General features: G+C 44.6%; 2 protein-coding genes and 1 long non-coding RNA gene across 3 annotated transcripts; 2 read left to right on the top strand and 1 right to left on the bottom strand.

The window, feature by feature from the left end:
• Nucleotides 1-5: 5 nt before the first annotated feature.
• On the bottom strand, nucleotides 6-12,924 carry LOC108717277 (N-acetyltransferase ESCO2-like). The gene is given in 11 exon segments (XM_018264161.2): nucleotides 6-512; nucleotides 1,210-1,391; nucleotides 1,524-1,664; nucleotides 3,730-3,819; nucleotides 5,662-5,793; nucleotides 6,220-6,358; nucleotides 7,148-7,193; nucleotides 7,364-7,439; nucleotides 8,100-8,433; nucleotides 8,435-9,325; nucleotides 12,588-12,924. Coding segments are annotated over 11 exon segments (2,208 nt in total). The 5' UTR covers nucleotides 12,632-12,924; the 3' UTR covers nucleotides 6-379.
• LOC108717278 lies at nucleotides 5,790-7,517 on the top strand. The gene is made up of 3 exons (XR_001935837.2): nucleotides 5,790-5,883; nucleotides 6,279-6,385; nucleotides 6,957-7,517. It is a non-coding gene; the product is annotated as an uncharacterized LOC108717278 (long non-coding RNA).
• Nucleotides 12,925-15,246: 2,322 nt separating the features above from the next.
• Nucleotides 15,247-18,265, top strand: LOC108716395 (taste receptor type 2 member 40). Its single transcript, XM_018262486.2, has one exon. The coding sequence runs from the start codon at nucleotides 16,094-16,096 to the stop codon at nucleotides 17,006-17,008; it is 915 nt and encodes a 304-aa protein (XP_018117975.1). The 5' UTR covers nucleotides 15,247-16,093; the 3' UTR covers nucleotides 17,009-18,265.
• Nucleotides 18,266-19,898: the final 1,633 nt, after the last annotated feature.

The raw sequence follows: 19,898 nt of genomic DNA, 5'->3' as shown, positions 1-19,898 counted from the left end.
CTGGGAGGAGGAGGGAGAGGGTAGGGGTTTTTTTTTTGAAAATGGTTAAATGGTTGGATTCTCCTTTAAGGCGCATGCACAGTTGCTATGAACAGGAAAACTGCTCCAACTGTGCATGCGCCAATATGACGTTCAGAAGATGTCGGCCATGTGCTCTGCTGTGCTTACTCTGCATTTATCCGTGAGTACGGTGTTATGGGCACTTTCAGGGGTAATCAACTATGTGGGGGGGAGAAGCAGGGATAGGGGCTTTTCTTATTGGGGGGGTTTAGTTCACCTTTAAAGAATTTTTAGAGATCCACCCACTGCCATCAATTAAAACCAAAGCATTTATTGCATGAGGGAAGGTGCAATGGAACAACAACAACACCTCTCCCTCCTAACTGACAAAATTATACACCAGGAAATCCGGAACCTTGCAGTAAGTGCTGGCAAACAGTTTGCCATCAGGAGTCGGGTCGGAGAAGGCGATTTCTTCAGCGGAAAGGACTGAGCCGTATATAAAGGAACTTCTGCAGCAGCAAAAACCAAGCAATAGTTTTACTACATGTCCCAAAGAAGGTCTGGAAAATCCACTTTCTTCTAATGTCAACTCTCAGCAGTCTCTGAAGCTTCACTTAAACCTGAACGTGTAATGTCACTAATGTAGAGATGCCCCGAATCCACTATTTGGGAATCGGGCCGAATCCCAGAACCAAATACTAATCTGCATATGTAAATTAGGGATGGGAAAGGAAAACGTAGAGGAAAAAAATGTAGCTTTCTCGTTTTGTGACAAAAAGTCATACGATTTCCCTTCCCATCATTCGTAAATTCGAACGTGAGATTTATCAACCTTGACCCTGGAAACAGTCCTAATTTGAATATTCTCCGCCTAAAACCTGCCGAGTTCATGTACAAGTCAACGGCAGAGGTCCGTCGAGCCGTCCTGACATCCAAATTTTATTTCGGAGGAAAACTCTATTCATAAGATTCGAAATTTCGGGTCGGAACTATTCGATTGAATATTAGACGTTTGAATTTTTTCTTAAATAACCTCCCAGTCGAATTGTGAGTATATTCGAATTTATTAGAGTAAAAAAAAAAAATTCACATGAATTTGAAATTCGACCTTTGATACATTGGCCTCTGTTTTTGTGCTCGGATTTCCTGACCAGTCAGAACCTTTTATATTGAACCTTAGGTAATAATGGGAAAACAACAACTCACCTGACTGCATCCACCATGCGGCTAGCGATGGCTTTTCTGCGCATGAGGGCAAACACCCAAATTCTACTGATGCCACATAAAGCAGGTTCCGGCTCAGTGGAGCACCTCCAAGCTCGATGGTGTTCTAGAGGTTCCCTGTGTAACGAGTGTGGAGACGGGGGCTCTGTGAGAACTCGATATGCCTAAAAGAGATGCAGCAAATGTAAACTACACAGACGTGGTGCAAGCAGATATCTAGAGCACCACCAGCTCCTGGGCTCTGTCTCATATTCAGGAACATGTTCTGTATAACTCCATAATGAAATGAGACGCACCTCTCTGATTGGCTCTGCAATTAAACAGCCAACAATCTTCTCGTTCGATACAAACATGTAGGTTCTGGTCTGGCTTGGGCACCTCAAGGAAACCTGCTGAAATCCCAGCTCTGAATCCACCAGCTCCCGAACTTCTTCCGCCTTTAAAATAAATCACAGGGAAGGTCACGAGATGGGAAGTCGGGAAAGGGTTAAGGAATTGGTATAAATGTCAGCTGATCAGTTTGTCTGCGCTGATCTGTCAAACACTTTTAAAGGGGAGGTTCGCCTTTGAGTTAACTTTTAATATGTTATAAAATAGCTAATTTTAAGCAACTTTTTAATTTGTCTTCATTATTTATTACAGTTTTTTAATTATACGCCTTCTTCTTCTGACTCTTTCCAGCTTTCAAACGGGGGTCACTGACCCCATCTAAAAAAACAAATGCTCTGTAAGGCTACAAATGTATTGTTATTGTTACGTTTTATTATTCCTCTTTTTATTCTGTTCCTCTTCTATTCATATTCCAGTCTCTTATTCAAATCAGTGCATGGTTGCTAGGGGACTTTGGACCCAGATTGCTGAAATTGCAAACTGGAGAGCTGCTGAATAAAAAGCTCAAATAATAAAAATCAATTACAATATTCCTCTCTACATCATACTAAACAGTTCAAGGTGAACAACCCCTTTAATGTGAATGGGGTGTTAGAGTTCAGTGCTGCTGCTGATCAATAAAAGCCCTCTGTATGCTAAGCCCTGATGCTCTTGGTTGGTGCTCCAGCTCCTGGATTGGGGTAGAGAAGTATCAGTGAGTGCAGGGCAACACATAAAAAGATACCGTATATACTCGAGTATAAGCCGACCCGAGTATAAGCCGAGGTACCTAATTTTACCTACGAAAACTTATGGACTCTAGTATAAGCCTAGACACAACTACAGCCCTGTCTCCCAGCAGCGCACATTCCACCAAAGCGACCCCCCCCAGCGATCAACCGGACTTCTTTGCAAAGTTGATGGTGACAGAGAATTGCCAAACGGATTACTGTGTGCATTGTCCCACTGTCCCACTACCATGTGCAGAGGGTGCTGTTTGATATTGTCATCACTGTTAATCTTTCGTATAACCAACAGAGGATGCTGTGTGATATTGCAGTCACTGTTATTCTTTCATATAACCAACAGAGGACACTGTGTGATATTGCAGTCACTGTTATTTTCATATAACCAACAGAGGGCGCTGTGTGATATTGCAGTCACTGTTATTCTTTCATATAACCAACAGATGGCGCTGTGTGATATTGCAGTCACTGTTATTCTTTCATATAACCAACAGAGGGCACTGTGTGATATTGCAGTCACTGTTATTCTTTCATATAACCAACAGATGGCGCTGTGTGATATTGCAGTCACTGTTATTCTTTCATATAACCAACAGAGGGCACGGTGTGATATTGCAGTCACTGTTATTCTTTCATATAACCAACAGAGGGCACTGTGTGATATTGCAGTCACTGTTATTCTTTCATATAACCAACAGAGGGCGCACTGTTATTCTTTCATATAACCAACAGATGGCGCTGTGTGATATTGCCATCACTGTTATTCTTTCATATAACCAACAGAGGGCACTGTGTGATATTGCAGTCACTGTTAATCTTTCATATAACCAACAGAGGACGCTGTGTGATATTGCAGTCACTGTTATTCTTTCATATAACCAACAGAGGGCGCTGTGTGATATTGCAGTCACTGTTATTCTTTCATATAACCAACAGAGGGCGCTGTGTGATATTGCAGTCACTGTTATTCTTTGAAACAACCAACAGAGGGCGCTGTGTGATATTGCAGTCACTGTTATTCTTTCATATAACCAACAGAGGGCGCTGTGATATTGCAGTCACTGTTATTCTTTCATATAACCAACAGAGGGCACTGTGGGATATTGCAGTCTCTCTCCAAGTGAACTGTTGGTATAGGAATGATTAAAAGTGACTGCAATCTCAGCTACTGCCTCTGACCCGAGTATAAGCCGAGGTAGACTTTTTCAGCACATTTTGGATGCTGAAAAATTCGGCTTATACTCGAGTATATACGGTACTTATTTCCCAAAACAGTGACTTGGACAATATGGGAGGCTGAAAGGAATGTGCGTTTCCGTTGGCAATAGCAACAGGGAGCCATGAGACTTGTTCTACAAGAGATACCAGAAAGCATTAGGGGTCCCACCTTTTTCAGGGCGTATTTAGGGTCATCCGGCGACATCATTATGATTTTTCCATCCCAGAATTCCGTAATAACTCGCTCTTTCTTCCAGCCCTGGAACACAATGAAGTCATTAGTAATCAGTAAACTCTGCATTCTCTACTAGAGTCTCCCCTTATATTACACTGTGGCCTTAAAGAGATACTGTCATGGGAAAATGATTTTTTTTTTCAGTTAACATCGGTTAATAGTGGTGCTCCAGCAGAATTCTGCACTTAAATCAATTTCTCAAAAGGGCAAACTGATTTTTTTATATGTAATTTTGAAATCTGACATGGGGCTAGACATATTGTCAATTTCCCAGCTGCCCCCAGTCATGTGACTTGTGCTCTGATAAACTTCAGTCACTCTTTACTGATGTACTGCAAGTTGGAGTGATATTACCACCTCCCTTCCCCCACAACCCCCAGCAGCCTAAAAACAGAACAATGGGAAGGTAACCAGATAGCAGCTCCCTAACATAAGATAACAGCTGCCTGGTAGATCTAAGAACAGCACTCAATAGTAAAATCCAGGTCCCACTGAGACACATTCAGTTCCATTGAGTAGGAGAAACAACAGCCTGCCAGAAAGCAGTTCCATCCTAAAGTGCTGGTTCTTTCTGAAATCACATGACCAGACAAAATGACCTGAGATGCACCTACACACCAATATTACAACTAAATACACTTGCTGCTTCAGGAATGACATTTTATATTGTACAGTCAATTATTTGCAGTGTAAACAACATTTAGAAATAAAAATCATGACAGAATCCCTTTAAGGGCAATGTTCCTTTTATTTTAAAGGAGAACTAAATTCCTACTTAACCATTAGGGACACTGCACAGGCCTCCTCCCCAATCACATGAACCCAACCCCCAGCAGTGCCCCCCTGTACTGGCTCAGGTTATATTTCAGACTTTACAGATACATCAGTTTATAAGTAGAGCCCAGACTCCCTTGTCTCCTATTATAGGGTCCCCACCATGCGGTTCCCCTTGGCAGACCCTGGGCACTATTGGTATGGGACCTGTTATCCAGAATGCTCAGGACCTGGGTTTTCCGGATAAAGAATCTTTGCATAATTTGGATCTTCATACCTTAAGTCTACTAGAAAATCATATAAACATTAAATAAACCCAATAGGCTGGTTTTGCTTCCAACAAGGATTAATTATATCTTAGTTGGGATCAAGTACAAGTTACTGTTTTATTATTACAGAGAAAAAGGAAATAATTTTTAAAAAATTTGAATATTTAGATAAAATGAAGTCTACGGGAGACGGTCTTTCCATAAGTAGAGTTTTCTGGAGAACGTTTTTTCCAGTTAACGGACTCCATATGTGTAATTGAAAAAAGTAAAGAAGTGCAAACAGTTAACGTAGAAATTATATAAATCTTAGTTTTATCATTTTTTTTTATATTTAATTTGTTTATTCAGTTTATGGAAAAAAATACAAGATAAAGCAGAGCAATCAAAGGGAGTTTGTCATTACACAATCATAATCGATATATCAAAAAAGTTGTACATATACATCAAAGAAAATGAGAGATTAGTTTTATCATTTATACAATTTATATATGTACAATTATGGGACCTGTTATCCAAAATGTTTGGAACCTGGGAATTTCTGGGATAACAGAATTTGGATCTTCATACCTTAAGTCTACTAGAAAATCATATTAACATGAAATAAGGCCAATAGGCTGGTTTTGCTTCCAATAAGGATTAATTATATTTTAGTTGGGATCAAGTACAAGCGACTGTTTTATTATTACACAGAAAAAGGAAATCATAAAAATTTGGATTATTTGGATAAAATGGAGTCTATGGGAGACAGCCTTTCCATAATTCAGAGCTTTCTGGTTAACAGGTTTCCAGATAACGGATCTAATACCTGTAGCACAGCACTTACCACATATCTTATTCCCTCTAGAAGCCTCTGGTGATACTGAACGTGCTGAGTTTCATCCTCCAGATTGGCTGCAGCATAGACCATCCCACACGTGCTGCACGTTACTGGCCCAAAGTGCCTCTGCCCGGCATCCTGGGGGGAGAAGAAGAAGCAATAATGCTCATCAGCAGGATTCAAGATCAAGAATATTTGCAGCTGCTTTCGGATTTAACAGATGGAAATGTGTGACAAACAGGAGTATCCGTCCCAGATCACTAGGGGGCACCACATACAAATGAGATTCTCAATTGAAATATTAGTGTGCCATGGCAATGTTGATATTTATATTAAATGCATACGGCAGCTTTGGCTACTTGTGTCTCAGTGCCCATAACTGTGGCTATAATCTCTCTATATCAGTGGGTTATGTGTAGCCAGTGCTTTGTGTCGGAGTCCAGTAACCCATAGCAACCAATGTGATACTTGTAATTATTCTAACTGCTGATTGGTTGCTAGAAGTGGCCCAGATCTGTAGCCATTACCAGGAGACACGGGGGGGGGGGGGATAGAGGAACTTACAATGACGAGCTGGTCCTCAGTCACCCTCCTTCCTTCTCTCTTCTTCTTGCCTTCTTTAGGGAATCTGAAGGGAGCAGGGGCATCAGTCGGGGGGCTGGAGAAGGCAGGGGAGGCCAGATCTCCTCTCAGCTGCAAACGTCTGGATCCAGAAGAACAACAAACAAAGGTATTTCCCCAGCTACACGGGGACATATATCCCACCCTTGTTCTGTGCAAGAAATGGGATTTCTATCCTACATGATAAATCCTTTTAAGCATTGGGGGTGCAAAGAGAAACACAAAGTTCCTGCCTGATTAGGGGAGATCCAACAGGATGTTCCCTAACTAAAATAGGGTGACTAGGGAGCACTGGGAAAAAACCACATTGGTACCCAATCCAACAGCAGCTGCTACGCTACATCCCACATAGAGATGCTGATGTTCACTCACCCTAAAGTAAGGATGCACTGAATACAGGATTCGGCCGAATCCTTCTGCCTGGTCAAACCAAATCCAAATGTGCATATGCAAATTAGGGGCGGGGAGGGAAATTGCATGACTTTTTGTTACAAAACAAGGAAGTAAAAAATGTTTTCCCCTTCCCACCCCTAATTTGCCTATGTTAATTAGGATCCGGATTCAGTTCCGTCCGAATCTTTTGCGAAGGATTCAGACGAATCCAAAACAGTGTATTCAGTGCATCTATTCTAAGTCTATTGTAAATCCCTAGAACTGACCACAATGCTCTCTTTCTGCAGCTTCCAATCACATCCCTCAGGTACAATGGAGGGGAGAACTCACTGTCCAATTAGAAGCTTCAGCCAGTTTCCAGCCCTGCATTTGTTGCTACACATGATTGTGGGAGCTGCAGTTCAGCACCAGGTGGTTGGCAGATACATACTGTGAGTGTATAGACCCTGCACAGGACACATAAAGGAATAGCACTTACCTCTTATTGGCCGCCGGGGTGCTGAAGATTGGAAAGGCAGTTGAACCTAAAAGACAAAAGGGAAGAAAAGAATTACAGCAATTCTTTGCCGATATCTGATAGGCCGATAGTCAAATGGGAAGTGAATAAAGCACCCCTGATATCTATGGATGAATAGATCAGCTGAACTACAAATAACTGCAGCATGTGCGCAGGAACCCAGATGCCTCACATTACCTTTATTATCACACGGTTTTTGTACAACTCTGTCCTGATGCTCCGAGTCCATCACAGAAGACTCCGGCTCCGCTTGCTGCCCACAGAAAGGATCAGTTATTAACAGCTATAGGTAACCCCCCAGAGTTTATTTATAATAAAAGCCTGACACCAATGTACTGTGCCCTGTACCCTTTATTGTTATTATTATTATATGCCACAGATCCGAATGGGACAATCAGGCAACGCCACCTCTTTAAAGGAGAAGGAAGCTACCAAAGTAGTTTATTAGCCACAATAGTGCAATAACTATATTTATTCTGTAGAATGCTTTACCATAGAGCTCTAGAAGCTCTGTCTGTTTGGGATAGCAGCTGCCATATTAGCTTGCTGTGACATCACTTCCTTTCTGAATCTCTTCCTGCTCACTCATAGCTCTGGGCTCAGATTACAGCAGGGAGGGGAGGAGGGAGAGAAGCAAACTGAACATGCTCAAGCCCAAGCCCTGGAGGTTTAAGCTGAAAACAGTTAGTCTGATACAGAAGCCCATGAGTACACAATAGAAGGAAAGAAACGTGCTGTTTTTTTTGACAGAGGACTACTGTTACTGGTGTATTTATATAGACCTTTCTGATTTAGCCTTTCCTTCTCCTTTAAATAGCAGTGTACTCTCTATGCAGTAGGGCAGAGATGTAGAACTGGTGGCATATAGTGGGCAGAGCATGGTTGGTGAACTATAACTAGATATATAACCTACCTGCATGCCAGTATCTGCTTGCTCTGGAGAGGTAGGTAGACTCTCTTGACCAACATTATCTCTCCGGACTTTAATTTCCTCGCTGCTTTCAGACTCCTCGGCCACATGATTCAGTTTCATTCCTCCCTTCTCTTCAGAGGGCTCATTGCGCCTCTTCCTCCCCTCTTCTTGTCTCAGCTTCTGTCCTTCAGCCACACAGACTACCCTTTTAATTACACTGTGAGGTGGCAAAGCTTTAGTGATGGGCATGGAGCCTTGCTTCACCCACTTTGCAGAATGGGGGAATTTAATATTTGGAGACGGCCTCTTGGGAGCAGAGTGGGGTCTCTTGCCTTGCTGCTCCGACCGTGAGTTTGGGCCTTGGCTTCATCTTCAGCCCCAGAAAGGTGGTCTTCATGCCGAGAGTGCTGGTGGGTTCTGGGGTGGGCTTAGAAGGAAGGGCATTTATCTCAGTTCCCCTTTCACTGGTGGATTTATCACTGTGAGGGGATGGGGTGGGCCTATGAGGGGTCTTCCTTGCACTGTGAGGAGATGGGGTGGGCCTACGAGGGGTCTTCCTTGCACTGTGAGGAGTTGGGGTGGGCTTATGAGCGGTCTTCCTTGCACTGTGAGGAGATGAGGTGGGCTTATCAGAAGTCTTCCTTGCACTGTGAGGAGATGGGGTGGGCTTACGAGGGGTCTTCCTTGCACTGTGAGGAGATGGGGTGGGCTTACGAGGGGTCTTCCTTGCACTGCCCGTAGGAGTTTTCTTGCCTTTATTGCTGGACTTACCCTTGGCTTGCAGCTGCTTGTTGTTGGGCTCAGTCCTGGGACTGGGTGAAGAGGAGATGGAGCCGTCGCTGCTGCTCGATGATGATTTACTTTCATTGATCAGTTTCCGGTCCAGAGGGGTCATATAGAACTTGTCCCGTTTGTAAAAGGACCGAGTTGAGAGGGAGGCAGTGAATGGGGACGCAGGTCGGGGTGAAGAGACAAGTGGGGGGTTTCTATTCACTGCTCTGGGCACGGCCTCTGTCTGGATGGGTGAGACCACAAGTTTCCTGGCAGTGTTACACTTCACCCCGATAATCTCCTTCTCTGTAAGGTCAGACATGTCTGTGCAGCTTGTGACGGGGGGGCTCTTCTTTATATTTCGCCCACTGCAGTTCCAGGTCGTAAGGGGTGACTGGCAGTTGATGTACGAAACCGTCAGTTTTTTCACTGGAGTTCCATAGAAAGCCTGGCGCCTGGGCACAGAGAGACACACTCAATGGAAATATTCATGTAACAAACACTTTCAGTTACTGGCACTACAGGGGTTACTTTTTCACCCCCACACCCAGCCAATCAGCTGCCTCCAAGTTCCCCATGTGTGATACCACCCTGATATTACATTATAGCTGCCCCGCACAGGCACTTCAGCTCACAAGTCTGTCTCCCCCCACCTTCAGCCTGACCTTATTACACTGGCACTGGAGGACAAGCTGAAGGGAGTTTTGGGCAGGACTTGGGGATCTCCTCCAAGGAGAGCAGGCAGGACAGGAGTATTTGGCACATGATGGCCACAGGGGTCAATATCCCCTTTATAAGAAGAGACACTTGCGTATTCAGTGTCCAAAAAAATTAATATTTGAACAAAATTCCCTTTCTAAACAAAAGTCTGCCAACCCAGTTATAGAGGTTTCTATGGAAATGGTCACAACTCTATCCGAGTCCCCTCCATCCTCCAAAATGAAAGAAGAGCTTGATCTGAGCTGGTTGGTGGGAGGTTACTCACGTGATTAAAATCCGACTAATAAAAGCAGTAATAAACAATAACAATAAGTGTGTAGCCTTAGACAGCATTTGTTTTTTAGATGGGGTCAGTGACCCCCACTTGAAAGCAAGGAAAGAGTTGGAAGAAGAAGGCACATAATTCTAAAAATATAACAAAATAAATAATGAAGACCAACTGAAAAGTTGCTTAGAATTAGCCATTCTACAACATAATAAAAGTTAACTACCTCTTTAATGTTAAAATTATTTTTAAGTAGACTTATTATTTGGTGATCCAAGTTATAGAAAGATCCCTTATCTGGAAACCCCTAGGTCTCATACCTGTATAGGGAGGGGCCAGGTCTCTGAGGGGAGTGCTGGGAGTTACAGGTCTCTGTGGGGAGTGCTGGGAGTTACAGGTCTGTGAGGGGAATGCCGGGAGTTACAGGTCTGTGAGGGGAATGCTGGGAGTTACAGGTCTGTGAGGGGAATGCCGGGAGTTACAGGTCTGTGAGGGGAATGCCGGGAGTTACAGGTCTGTGAGGGGAATGCCGGGAGTTACAGGTCTCTGAGGGGAATGCCGGGAGTTACAGGTCTCTGAGGGGAATGCCGGGAGTTACAGGTCTCTGAGGGGAATGCCGGGAGTTACAGGTCTGTGAGGGGAGTGCCGGGAGTTACAGGTCTCTGAGGGGAATGCCGGGAGTTACAGGTCTCTGAGGGGAATGCCGGGAGTTACAGGTCTGTGAGGGGAATGCCGGGAGTAACAGGTCTGTGAGGGGAGTGCCGGGAGTTACAGGTCTGTGAGGGGAATGCCGGGAGTTACAGGTCTCTGAGGGGAATGCCGGGAGTTACAGGTCTCTGAGGGGAATGCCGGGAGTAACAGGTCTGTGAGGGGAATGCCGGGAGTTACAGGTCTCTGAGGGGAATGCCGGGAGTTACAGGTCTGTGAGGGGAGTGCCGGGAGTTACAGGTCTCTGAGGGGAATGCCGGGAGTTACAGGTCTCTGAGGGGAATGCCGGGAGTTACAGGTCTGTGAGGGGAATGCCGGGAGTAACAGGTCTGTGAGGGGAGTGCCGGGAGTTACAGGTCTGTGAGGGGAGTGCCGGGAGTTACAGGTCTGTGAGGGGAATGCCGGGAGTTACAGGTCTCTGAGGGGAATGCCGGGAGTAACAGGTCTGTGAGGGGAATGCCGGGAGTTACAGGTCTGTGAGGGGAATGCCGGGAGTTACAGGTCTGTGAGGGGAATGCCGGGAGTTACAGGTCTGTGAGGGGAATGCCGGGAGTAACAGGTCTGTGAGGGGAATGCCGGGAGTTACAGGTCTGTGAGGGGAATGCCGGGAGTTACAGGTCTGTGAGGGGAATGCCGGGAGTTACAGGTCTCTGAGGGGAATGCCGGGAGTTACAGGTCTGTGAGGGGAATGCCGGGAGTTACAGGTCTGTGAGGGGAGTGCCGGGAGTTACAGGTCTGTGAGGGGAATGCCGGGAGTTACGGGTCTCTGAGGGGAATGCCGGGAGTTACAGGTCTGTGAGGGGAATGCCGGGAGTTACAGGTCTGTGAGGGGAATGCCGGGAGTGACAGGTCTGTGAGGGGAATGCCGGGAGTTACGGGTCTGTGAGGGGAATGCCGGGAGTTACGGGTCTGTGAGGGGAATGCCGGGAGTTACGGGTCTGTGAGGGGAATGCCGGGAGTTACGGGTCTGTGAGGGGAATGCCGGGAGTTACGGGTCTGTGAGGGGAGTTACGGGTCTGTGAGGGGAATGCCGGGAGTTACGGGTCTCTGAGGGGAATGCCGGGAGTTACGGGTCTGTGAGGGGAATGCCGGGAGTTACGGGTCTGTGAGGGGAATGCCGGGAGTTACAGGTCTGTGAGGGGAATGCCGGGAGTTACAGGTCTGTGAGGGGAATGCCGGGAGTTACAGGTCTGTGAGGGGAATGCCGGGAGTTACAGGTCTCTGAGGGGAATGCCGGGAGTTACAGGTCTGTGAGGGGAATGCCGGGAGTTACAGGTCTGTGAGGGGAGTGCTGGGAGTTACAGGTCTCTGAGGGGAATGCTGGGAGTTACAGGTCTGTGAGGGGAATGCCGGGAGTTACAGGTCTGTGAGGGGAATGCCGGGAGTTACAGGTCTGTGAGGGGAATGCCGGGAGTTACAGGTCTGTGAGGGGAATGCCGGGAGTTACAGGTCTCTGAGGGGAATGCCGGGAGTTACAGGTCTGTGAGGGGAATGCCGGGAGTTACAGGTCTGTGAGGGGAGTGCTGGGAGTTACAGGTCTCTGAGGGGAATGCTGGGAGTTACAGGTCTGTGAGGGGAATGCCGGGAGTGACAGGTCTCTGAGGGGAATGCCGGGAGTTACAGGTCTGTGAGGGGAGTGCCGGGAGTTACGGGTCTGTGAGGGGAGTGCCGGGAGTTACAGGTCTGTGAGGGGAGTGCTGGGAGTTACGGGTCTGTGAGGGGAATGCCGGGAGTTACAGGTCTCTGAGGGGAATGCCGGGAGTTACAGGTCTGTGAGGGGAATGCCGGGAGTTACAGGTCTGTGAGGGGAGTGCTGGGAGTTACGGGTCTGTGAGGGGAATGCCGGGAGTTACAGGTCTCTGAGGGGAATGCCGGGAGTTACAGGTCTGTGAGGGGAATGCCGGGAGTTACGGGTCTGTGAGGGGAATGCCGGGAGTTACAGGTCTGTGAGGGGAATGCTGGGAGCTGTAGTTCAGTAGATCTAATAAGACAAGTTACATCAGATCCCCGTGTCTCACACTTACCCGTCCGAGCTTAGTTTCCTCTTTTGGGGGGTTCTCGCCGCCATGTCACGTGGGAATGAGACTGATACTTGAGGTTAATGTTTATCCCGCCCTGTGTCCCCCGATACTCAGCCTGGGGGTCTCGGAGCCGCTCACTATTAGGCGCCCTGACACATTTGCCGCCACTCAGTTCGAAGCACTTCCCGTCAGTCAACGCGGCTTCTGACCAATGAGCGTCAGCCTGGCATTCCCGCCCCCTCGCTCGCTCCTCTCACCAGCTGGAACAGACAGCGCGCGCTCCCGGGAACCAGGTCACGTGATGTGGGCGCTAAAGACAAGTGTGTGGAAACAAGTGTGTGGTACATTGACTCCCAGTGGCCCTTCCTCTGTCACTCCTACACTGACACCCTGAAGTACAACTCCCTGCACCTCATAGCACCAGGGACAGTGACTATTGCACTTGGGCTGGGCCTCTGAACTGGTAACACTGGGGCCTGTGTACAAATATAGAGCTGAAGCCCCGTGTTATTATGTACTAGAGACTCCCAGAGACTCCCAGAGACTCCCAGAGACAGCACTGAGACCTGGAGACAGTGAGTGAGACAAACCAACAGTACAGATTATAAATATATATACAGTAATTATATGTGTTCTCCATATTAGCAATGAAGCAGGGTGTCCCCCACATCCCATTCCCAACCCATGGTGCTAATATATATATATATATATACACTGAGCAAACTTAGGGACTGTTCCTGCTGAATTGTGCTTAGTACAGGGAATACCTATGCTGTCATAGTTTTATGGGATCTCTCTGTACAGACTATGAGCAAACTTAGGGACTGTTCCTGCTGAATTGTGCTTAGTACAGGGAATACCTATGTACCATAGTTTTATGGGATCTCTCTGTACAGACTATGAGCAAACTTAGGGGACTGTTCCTGCTGAATTGTGCTTAGTACAGGGAATAACTATGCTGCCATAGTTTTATGGGATCTCTCTGTACAAACTATGAGCAAACTTAGGGGACTGTTCCTGCTGAATTGTGCTTAGTACAGGGAATACCTATGCTGCCATAGTTTTATGTTATCTCTCTGTACAGACTTTGAGCAAACTTAGGGGACTGTTCCTGCTGAATTGTGTTTAGTACAGGGAATACCTATGCTGCCATAGTTTTATGGGATCTCTCTGTACAGACTATGAGCAAACTTAGGGACTGTTCCTGCTGAATTGTGCTTAGTACATGGAATACCTATGCTGCCATAGTTTTATGGGATCTCTCTGTACAGACTATGAGCAAACTTAGGGGACTGTTCCTGCTGAATTGTGCTTAGTACAGGGAATACCTATGCTGCCATAGTTTTATGGGATCTCTCTGTACAAACTATGAGCAAACTTAGGGGACTGTTCCTGCTGAATTGTGCTTAGTACAGGGAATACCTATGCTGCCATAGTTTTATGTTATCTCTCTGTACAGACTTTGAGCAAACTTAGGGACTGTTCCTGCTGAATTGTGCTTAGTACAGGGAATACCTATGTACCATAGTTTTATGGGATCTCTCTGTACAGACTATGAGCAAACTTAGGGGACTGTTCCTGCTGAATTGTGCTTAGTACAGGGAATACCTATGCTGCCATAGTTTTATGGGATCTCTCTGTACAGACTATGAGCAAACTTAGGGGGCTGTTCCTGCTGAATTGTGCTTAGTACAGGGAATACCTATGCTGCCATAGTTTTATGGGATCTCTCTGTACAGACTATGAGCAAACTTAGGGGCTGTTCCTGCTGAATTGTGCTTAGTACAGGGAATACCTATGCTGCCATAGTTTTATGGGATCTCTCTGTACAGACTATGAGCAAACTTAGGGGACTGTTCCTGCTGAATTGTGCTTAGTACAGGGAATACCTATGCTGCCATAGTTTTATGTTATCTCTCTGTACAGACTTTGAGCAAACTTAGGGACTGTTCCTGCTGAATTGTGCTTAGTACAGGGAATACCTATGTACCATAGTTTTATGGGATCTCTCTGTACAGACTATGAGTAAACTTAGGGACTGTTCCTGCTGAATTGTGCTTAGTACAGGGAATACCTATGCTGCCATAGTTTTATGGGATCTCTCTGTACAGACTATGAGCAAACTTACGGACTGTTCCTGCTGAATTATGCTTAGTATAGAGGAATACCTATGCTGCCATAGTTTTATGGGATCTCTCTGTACAGACTATGAGCAAACTTAGGGACTGTTCCTGCTGAATTGTGCTTAGTACAGGGAATACCTATGCTGCCATAGTTTTATGGGATCTCTCTGTACAGACTATGAGCAAACTTAGGGACTGTTCCTGCTGAATTGTGCTTAGTACAGGGAATACCTATGCTGCCATAGTTTTATGGGATCTCTCTGTACAGACTATGAGCAAACTTAGGGGCTGTTCCTGCTGAATTGTGCTTAGTACAGGGAATACCTAAACAAAAGTAACTATAAAAGTAACAGCTTGGCTACATGTATTATTATTATTATTATTATTATTATGACTCCTTAAAGGAGAAGCAAAGCTACAGATGCAGTTTACTGCCAATAGATTAGCCACAATAGTGGAAGCCATAACACTATATTTATTCTGTAGAATGCTGTAGAATGCTTTACCATACCTGAATAAAAAGCTCTAGAAGCTCTCTGTTTAGTATAGAAGCTGTAGTATTAGCTTGGTGTGACATCACTTCCTGCTTGAGTCTCTTGTTGCTGGTCAACCTCTCCGTCTTCTCCATTCTCCCCAATGAACAGGTCAAGCGTGTTTTGTTCAAGGATCCAGTTGTTTGTTTTCTCGTCAGTCTGAGTCTGAGTTCAGAGATGTCAGCATCAGAACTTTCCCTGCACTTATGTCCTCATCCATGTGTTTATAGATACATCTGTAGATATATATATATATGAAGATCTTTTCTAGCTAGTATAGTGTTGTACCAGCCCCAACCTACCCAATCCATGAGTTTCAGGCCTGCCCAAACAGCACCTTTCCCTGCCTCCGAAGCTCCACCCACAACACATAGAATTATTTTTTTTGATTGGGGTTAGCATAATAGACAGAAAGACAAGGGCATATACAGTATATATCTTGTTTATGCATCTGCAAAGAAACCATACGAATGATTCCAGGATACCCAGTGCTCATGGGAAGTTCCGACAGGCAGACACAGGTTTAAGCGTCGGGATTTTATGTCTTATTACAGTTATGAGATAGAAGGAATGTTCTGTGGCTAATTTGGTCTTGGGGTGCAGAAGAACTTGGCAGTGAAGATTGTTGAGCAGGAAGGGAGCCCATCTGAGGCTTCAGAGTTATCATACACTACTTATCCCACATGCAAACCATTGAGTGAAAAGTGGATTTGCATCATAACCAAACGACCTTACTGGTTGTGCGTTTACCGGATGCACTCTATATAATCACCACTTGCATCGCTAATAATTTCTGTACATCTGAGGGACCTGTTCCGTGGTTGAGGACACAGTTTGCATCAAGTCTGGAGCAATGGACATGGAATTGTCTGTGACTGTCACACTGTTCAGCCAACTGGCCCTGGGGGTGGCAGTTAACGGCTTCATCGTTGGGACGTATCTGCTGGAATGGAGGAAGAACAGAAGTCTCCATATAAGCGACACTGTGCTGATGTCCCTGGCCTTGAATCGATTCCTGTGGCAACTGTTTCATACGTTGGCATCATTGTTTTCATTCGTACAAGTCACCCTCACAGCCACGTACAAGTTTCTCTATTGCTTCTGTGCCTTTCTCAACTGGAGCAGCCTGTGGTTTGCCGCCATACTCAGTGTCATCCACTGCGTGAAGATCTCAAACTACAACAACTCCCTGTTCATCTGGCTCAAGCTGAGGCTCTGCCGGCTGGTGAAATGGCTCATTGTAGCCAATCTACTGACTTCTCTGGCTTTCACCATTGCACCTCTGTGGTTTGTATTTCCCCACAATCAATCCACTTCAATAGATGTTCCGCAGAACAACGCAACCTTGAACCCACTACAAAACATTCCCAGCCCATTATTTGTACTGTGCTTGGGTTCTCTTCTGCCGTTCCTCATATTCTGTGTCGCCGTTTCGCTTCTGATCAATTCGCTGAGAATGCACGTCCGACAGATGAGAAGCCGAGCAACAGGTTTCCAGGTGTCTCACGTGGAAGCTCATTTGAGGGTGATAAAAGGCATGGTCTTTTTCCTTGTCCTCTTTCTCCTGTATTTCTCAGTCATTATTTTGGGAGCAGATAAGAAGACTGACAGTAATTGGATATATTTCTATCTAGGCTTAGCCTTCTACCCATCTCTCCATTCTGCTGTCCTGATCTATTCCACTCGCCAGTTAAGAACGGCATGCTTAGCAATTTATCATGGAGCCAAAACGTGCATTTGTGTACCCCATGGAAATATATGTGACTGATTACCACCGGATCTATACTAACTTGTAGTCCACCTGTATTGCTTCTCAAACTCTTGTAGTTTCCTTTTACTTATCCACAGTCCGGCTGGCCACAGCCCTATTCACCTCCTTCCATAGGCTTCATATTGTTGTGGTATGGTGTCACTGAGAGCTCAGCCAGTCATGAATACTCTCTGATGGACTTCTTCTAGTTCAGCATTAGCAGACTTGCCCTAAGTGTCTTCTGACGAATACCAGCATACCTTTAGTTTCAGGTTCTTCTCTTGTCTTTTAGGGGCACCTCTGCTGTGATGAGAACCTTCTGTAGGTAGCATTTTAGCATAGAAGCATCCAATAACCTTCTCTATGCTAGCCATCCTATTCTCCAAAGCCCCATTTGGGTTAGAGAAGGAGGACAGTTGGGGGGGGGGGCAGCGAGATGGCTCTAATGCCTTGGGCTGCAGAACATCCATTCCACATAGATTATTTGATCATCCCTGTGGCAGATTAAGGTTTCCTGGAGTCTAAGGCAGTACTTTGTACGTTGTTGCCCCTTTCAAGACTAGTCCAGTCCAATTCTACTGATGGTTCCAACAGTAACTTTGCACCACCATTGGTGGTTATCTGATTCTGTAGTACTAATGGTGGCAGTTGGTTTGGTTGGGGAGTAGGACAGGCTGGTTTAGGAGGAAGAGTTGGCCTATTGGTTATGTGCTCAGCCTTTGATGAGGCATTTCATGCTAGGTACCCTGGTTCTATTCCCCGAGGCATCTCTTTATGACTCTTGGTGTCTTGACATACTTGGCTCACCTATAAGGCTAATGCCACACAGGGCTGATTCTCAGTCTGTGAAGAAGTATGGCTTGAGTGTATTGGGGTGCCAGATACATGAAATAATGCCATTGCCATTCACAGTAAATTCACTAATTTACATTACCCAGTTCATTATGCCCCCCATCAGTCTCCATCAAAGCCAGGACCAACATTTAATATACATCAGGATTTCCCAGCCTCAAAGATGGAGAACCAAGGACACAATGGAGGACTTTCATTCTTTGCATGGCCATTATTCTAAAAACTATCTCAGCTTGTACATTTGTTATGTTGCACGTCTGTCCAACTGAATCTAATCCACCTATGCCACATGCACTTGCACCATCCATATGTCTTGCCTTAAAAGGGTGTTGTGTTACTGCTGAACCAGCCCTGTTGGCTGTTTTACTGAGAGCGTGCTGATTGGAAGAGATCCGCAGCCAATCAAGCCCCTGTATCTATCAGCAGGCAATAATCTTATGTAATTATTGAATATGTTATAATTATATAATCTACCAAAACAACAATAAAGTCTAGTATTGCTGTGTATTTCTTTTGGTGATTGATCCTAAATAATTCTGTATATATCAGTCATATATCAACAACACCGGTGGTGGGAGCTCACAACAACGCAGCCTTTATTGACAGGACATAGTTCAACTCAGTGGACCCTTTCGCTTTGGGCCCTTTCAGAATCCTGTGCCCCGGGTAGCTGGCAGATTTGTCTATATTATCATCCACTGGCCTGTGTCACCAATGAATAAATAAAAGTAATAGAGTTCCCAGAGCCCATCGCAATCCCTAAGCAACACTGGGATATTCCAATATGGCGGATTGAATGAAAAATATCTTTCTCTGTGATATTTCTAAACCTTAGATTGGGAAAGACACGACTGCTCTACTAACTAAAACGTCAATTTCATGTGACCTCCCTGCTTTGGTTATAGGGCCACATTAATGGGGTTATTTAACAGATGGGTTTTTTGCCTTCCTCTGGATCAACTGGCAGATAGGTAGTTAATAAAAAAAAAAAAAAAAAAAAAAAAAGGTTGAACTCGATGGACATGTGTCTTTTTTCAACCTTACTTACTATGTTACTATGTTACTATGTATGTAAAATTCTAATTTTTCTGATTATTTAATTTTAAAAAAAGTCCGACCAAACTAGAATTCACGATTTTGACCTTGTTTATTATTAAAAAAGCAGGATTTAATTGGAGCGGGGAAAAACTAGATAATATCGAGCAAAAACCCAAATCGTACAATTTTTTCCCTAAAAAGATAGAATTTTTCGGGCTTTTTCCTGAAAAGCCAGAATTTTTCAGAATTTTGCCCGAAAAGTCAGAAATAGTCAGATTTTGGGTTAATTCCAGCTCAGACCATAGAAACTTCCAAATAGGATACAGACCACTCCCATTGACTTATATACAACCTCGGCAGGTCTGAGAAGCCAGACTTTCAGATTCAAACAGTTTTGCATCCTCAGGGTATAATAAATCTCGAAAAATTCAAGGTTTTTTTTCCACTAAAAATTTGAATTTTATAGTAAAAAAAACCTCAATATTTTTGAGTTTTTAGCATTCAGACTTTAATAAATACCCTCCTACGCCTTGTTGTGACGAATATTGGCATTGTTTTTCAACTTGCCTTTCCCCATAACTGATCCATTCCATTCCCTTTATCAGCTTAGTCGCTCTTCTCTGTACTTTCTCTATTTCATTAATGTCCCCCTTATATATTTATATATAATGATCATATCCCCTTATATATTTATATATAGTGATCATATCTCCTTATATATTTATATATAGTGATCATATCCCCCTTATATATTTATATATAGTGATCATATCCCCTTATATATTTATATATAGTGATCATATCTCCTTATATATTTATATATAGTGATCATATCCCTCTTACATATTTATATATAGTGACCATATCCCCTTATATATTTATAGATAGTGATCATATCCCCCTTATATATTTATATATAGTGATCATATCTCCTTATATATTTATATATAGTGATCTTATCCCTCTTACACATTTATATATAGTGACCATATCCCCTTATATATTTATATATAGTGAT

Source organism: Xenopus laevis, chromosome 5L (assembly GCF_017654675.1).
Source record: "Xenopus laevis strain J_2021 chromosome 5L, Xenopus_laevis_v10.1, whole genome shotgun sequence".
Classification (NCBI taxonomy): domain Eukaryota; kingdom Metazoa; phylum Chordata; class Amphibia; order Anura; family Pipidae; genus Xenopus; species Xenopus laevis.
The sequence above is the reverse complement of the archived record's forward strand: the minus strand, read 5'-3'. Positions and strand labels throughout refer to the sequence as shown.

Coding starts and splice junctions, on each gene's coding strand:
- LOC108716395 (XM_018262486.2), top strand. CDS start 16,094: ATGGACATGGAATTGTCTGTGACTGTCACACTGTTCAGCCAACTGGCC.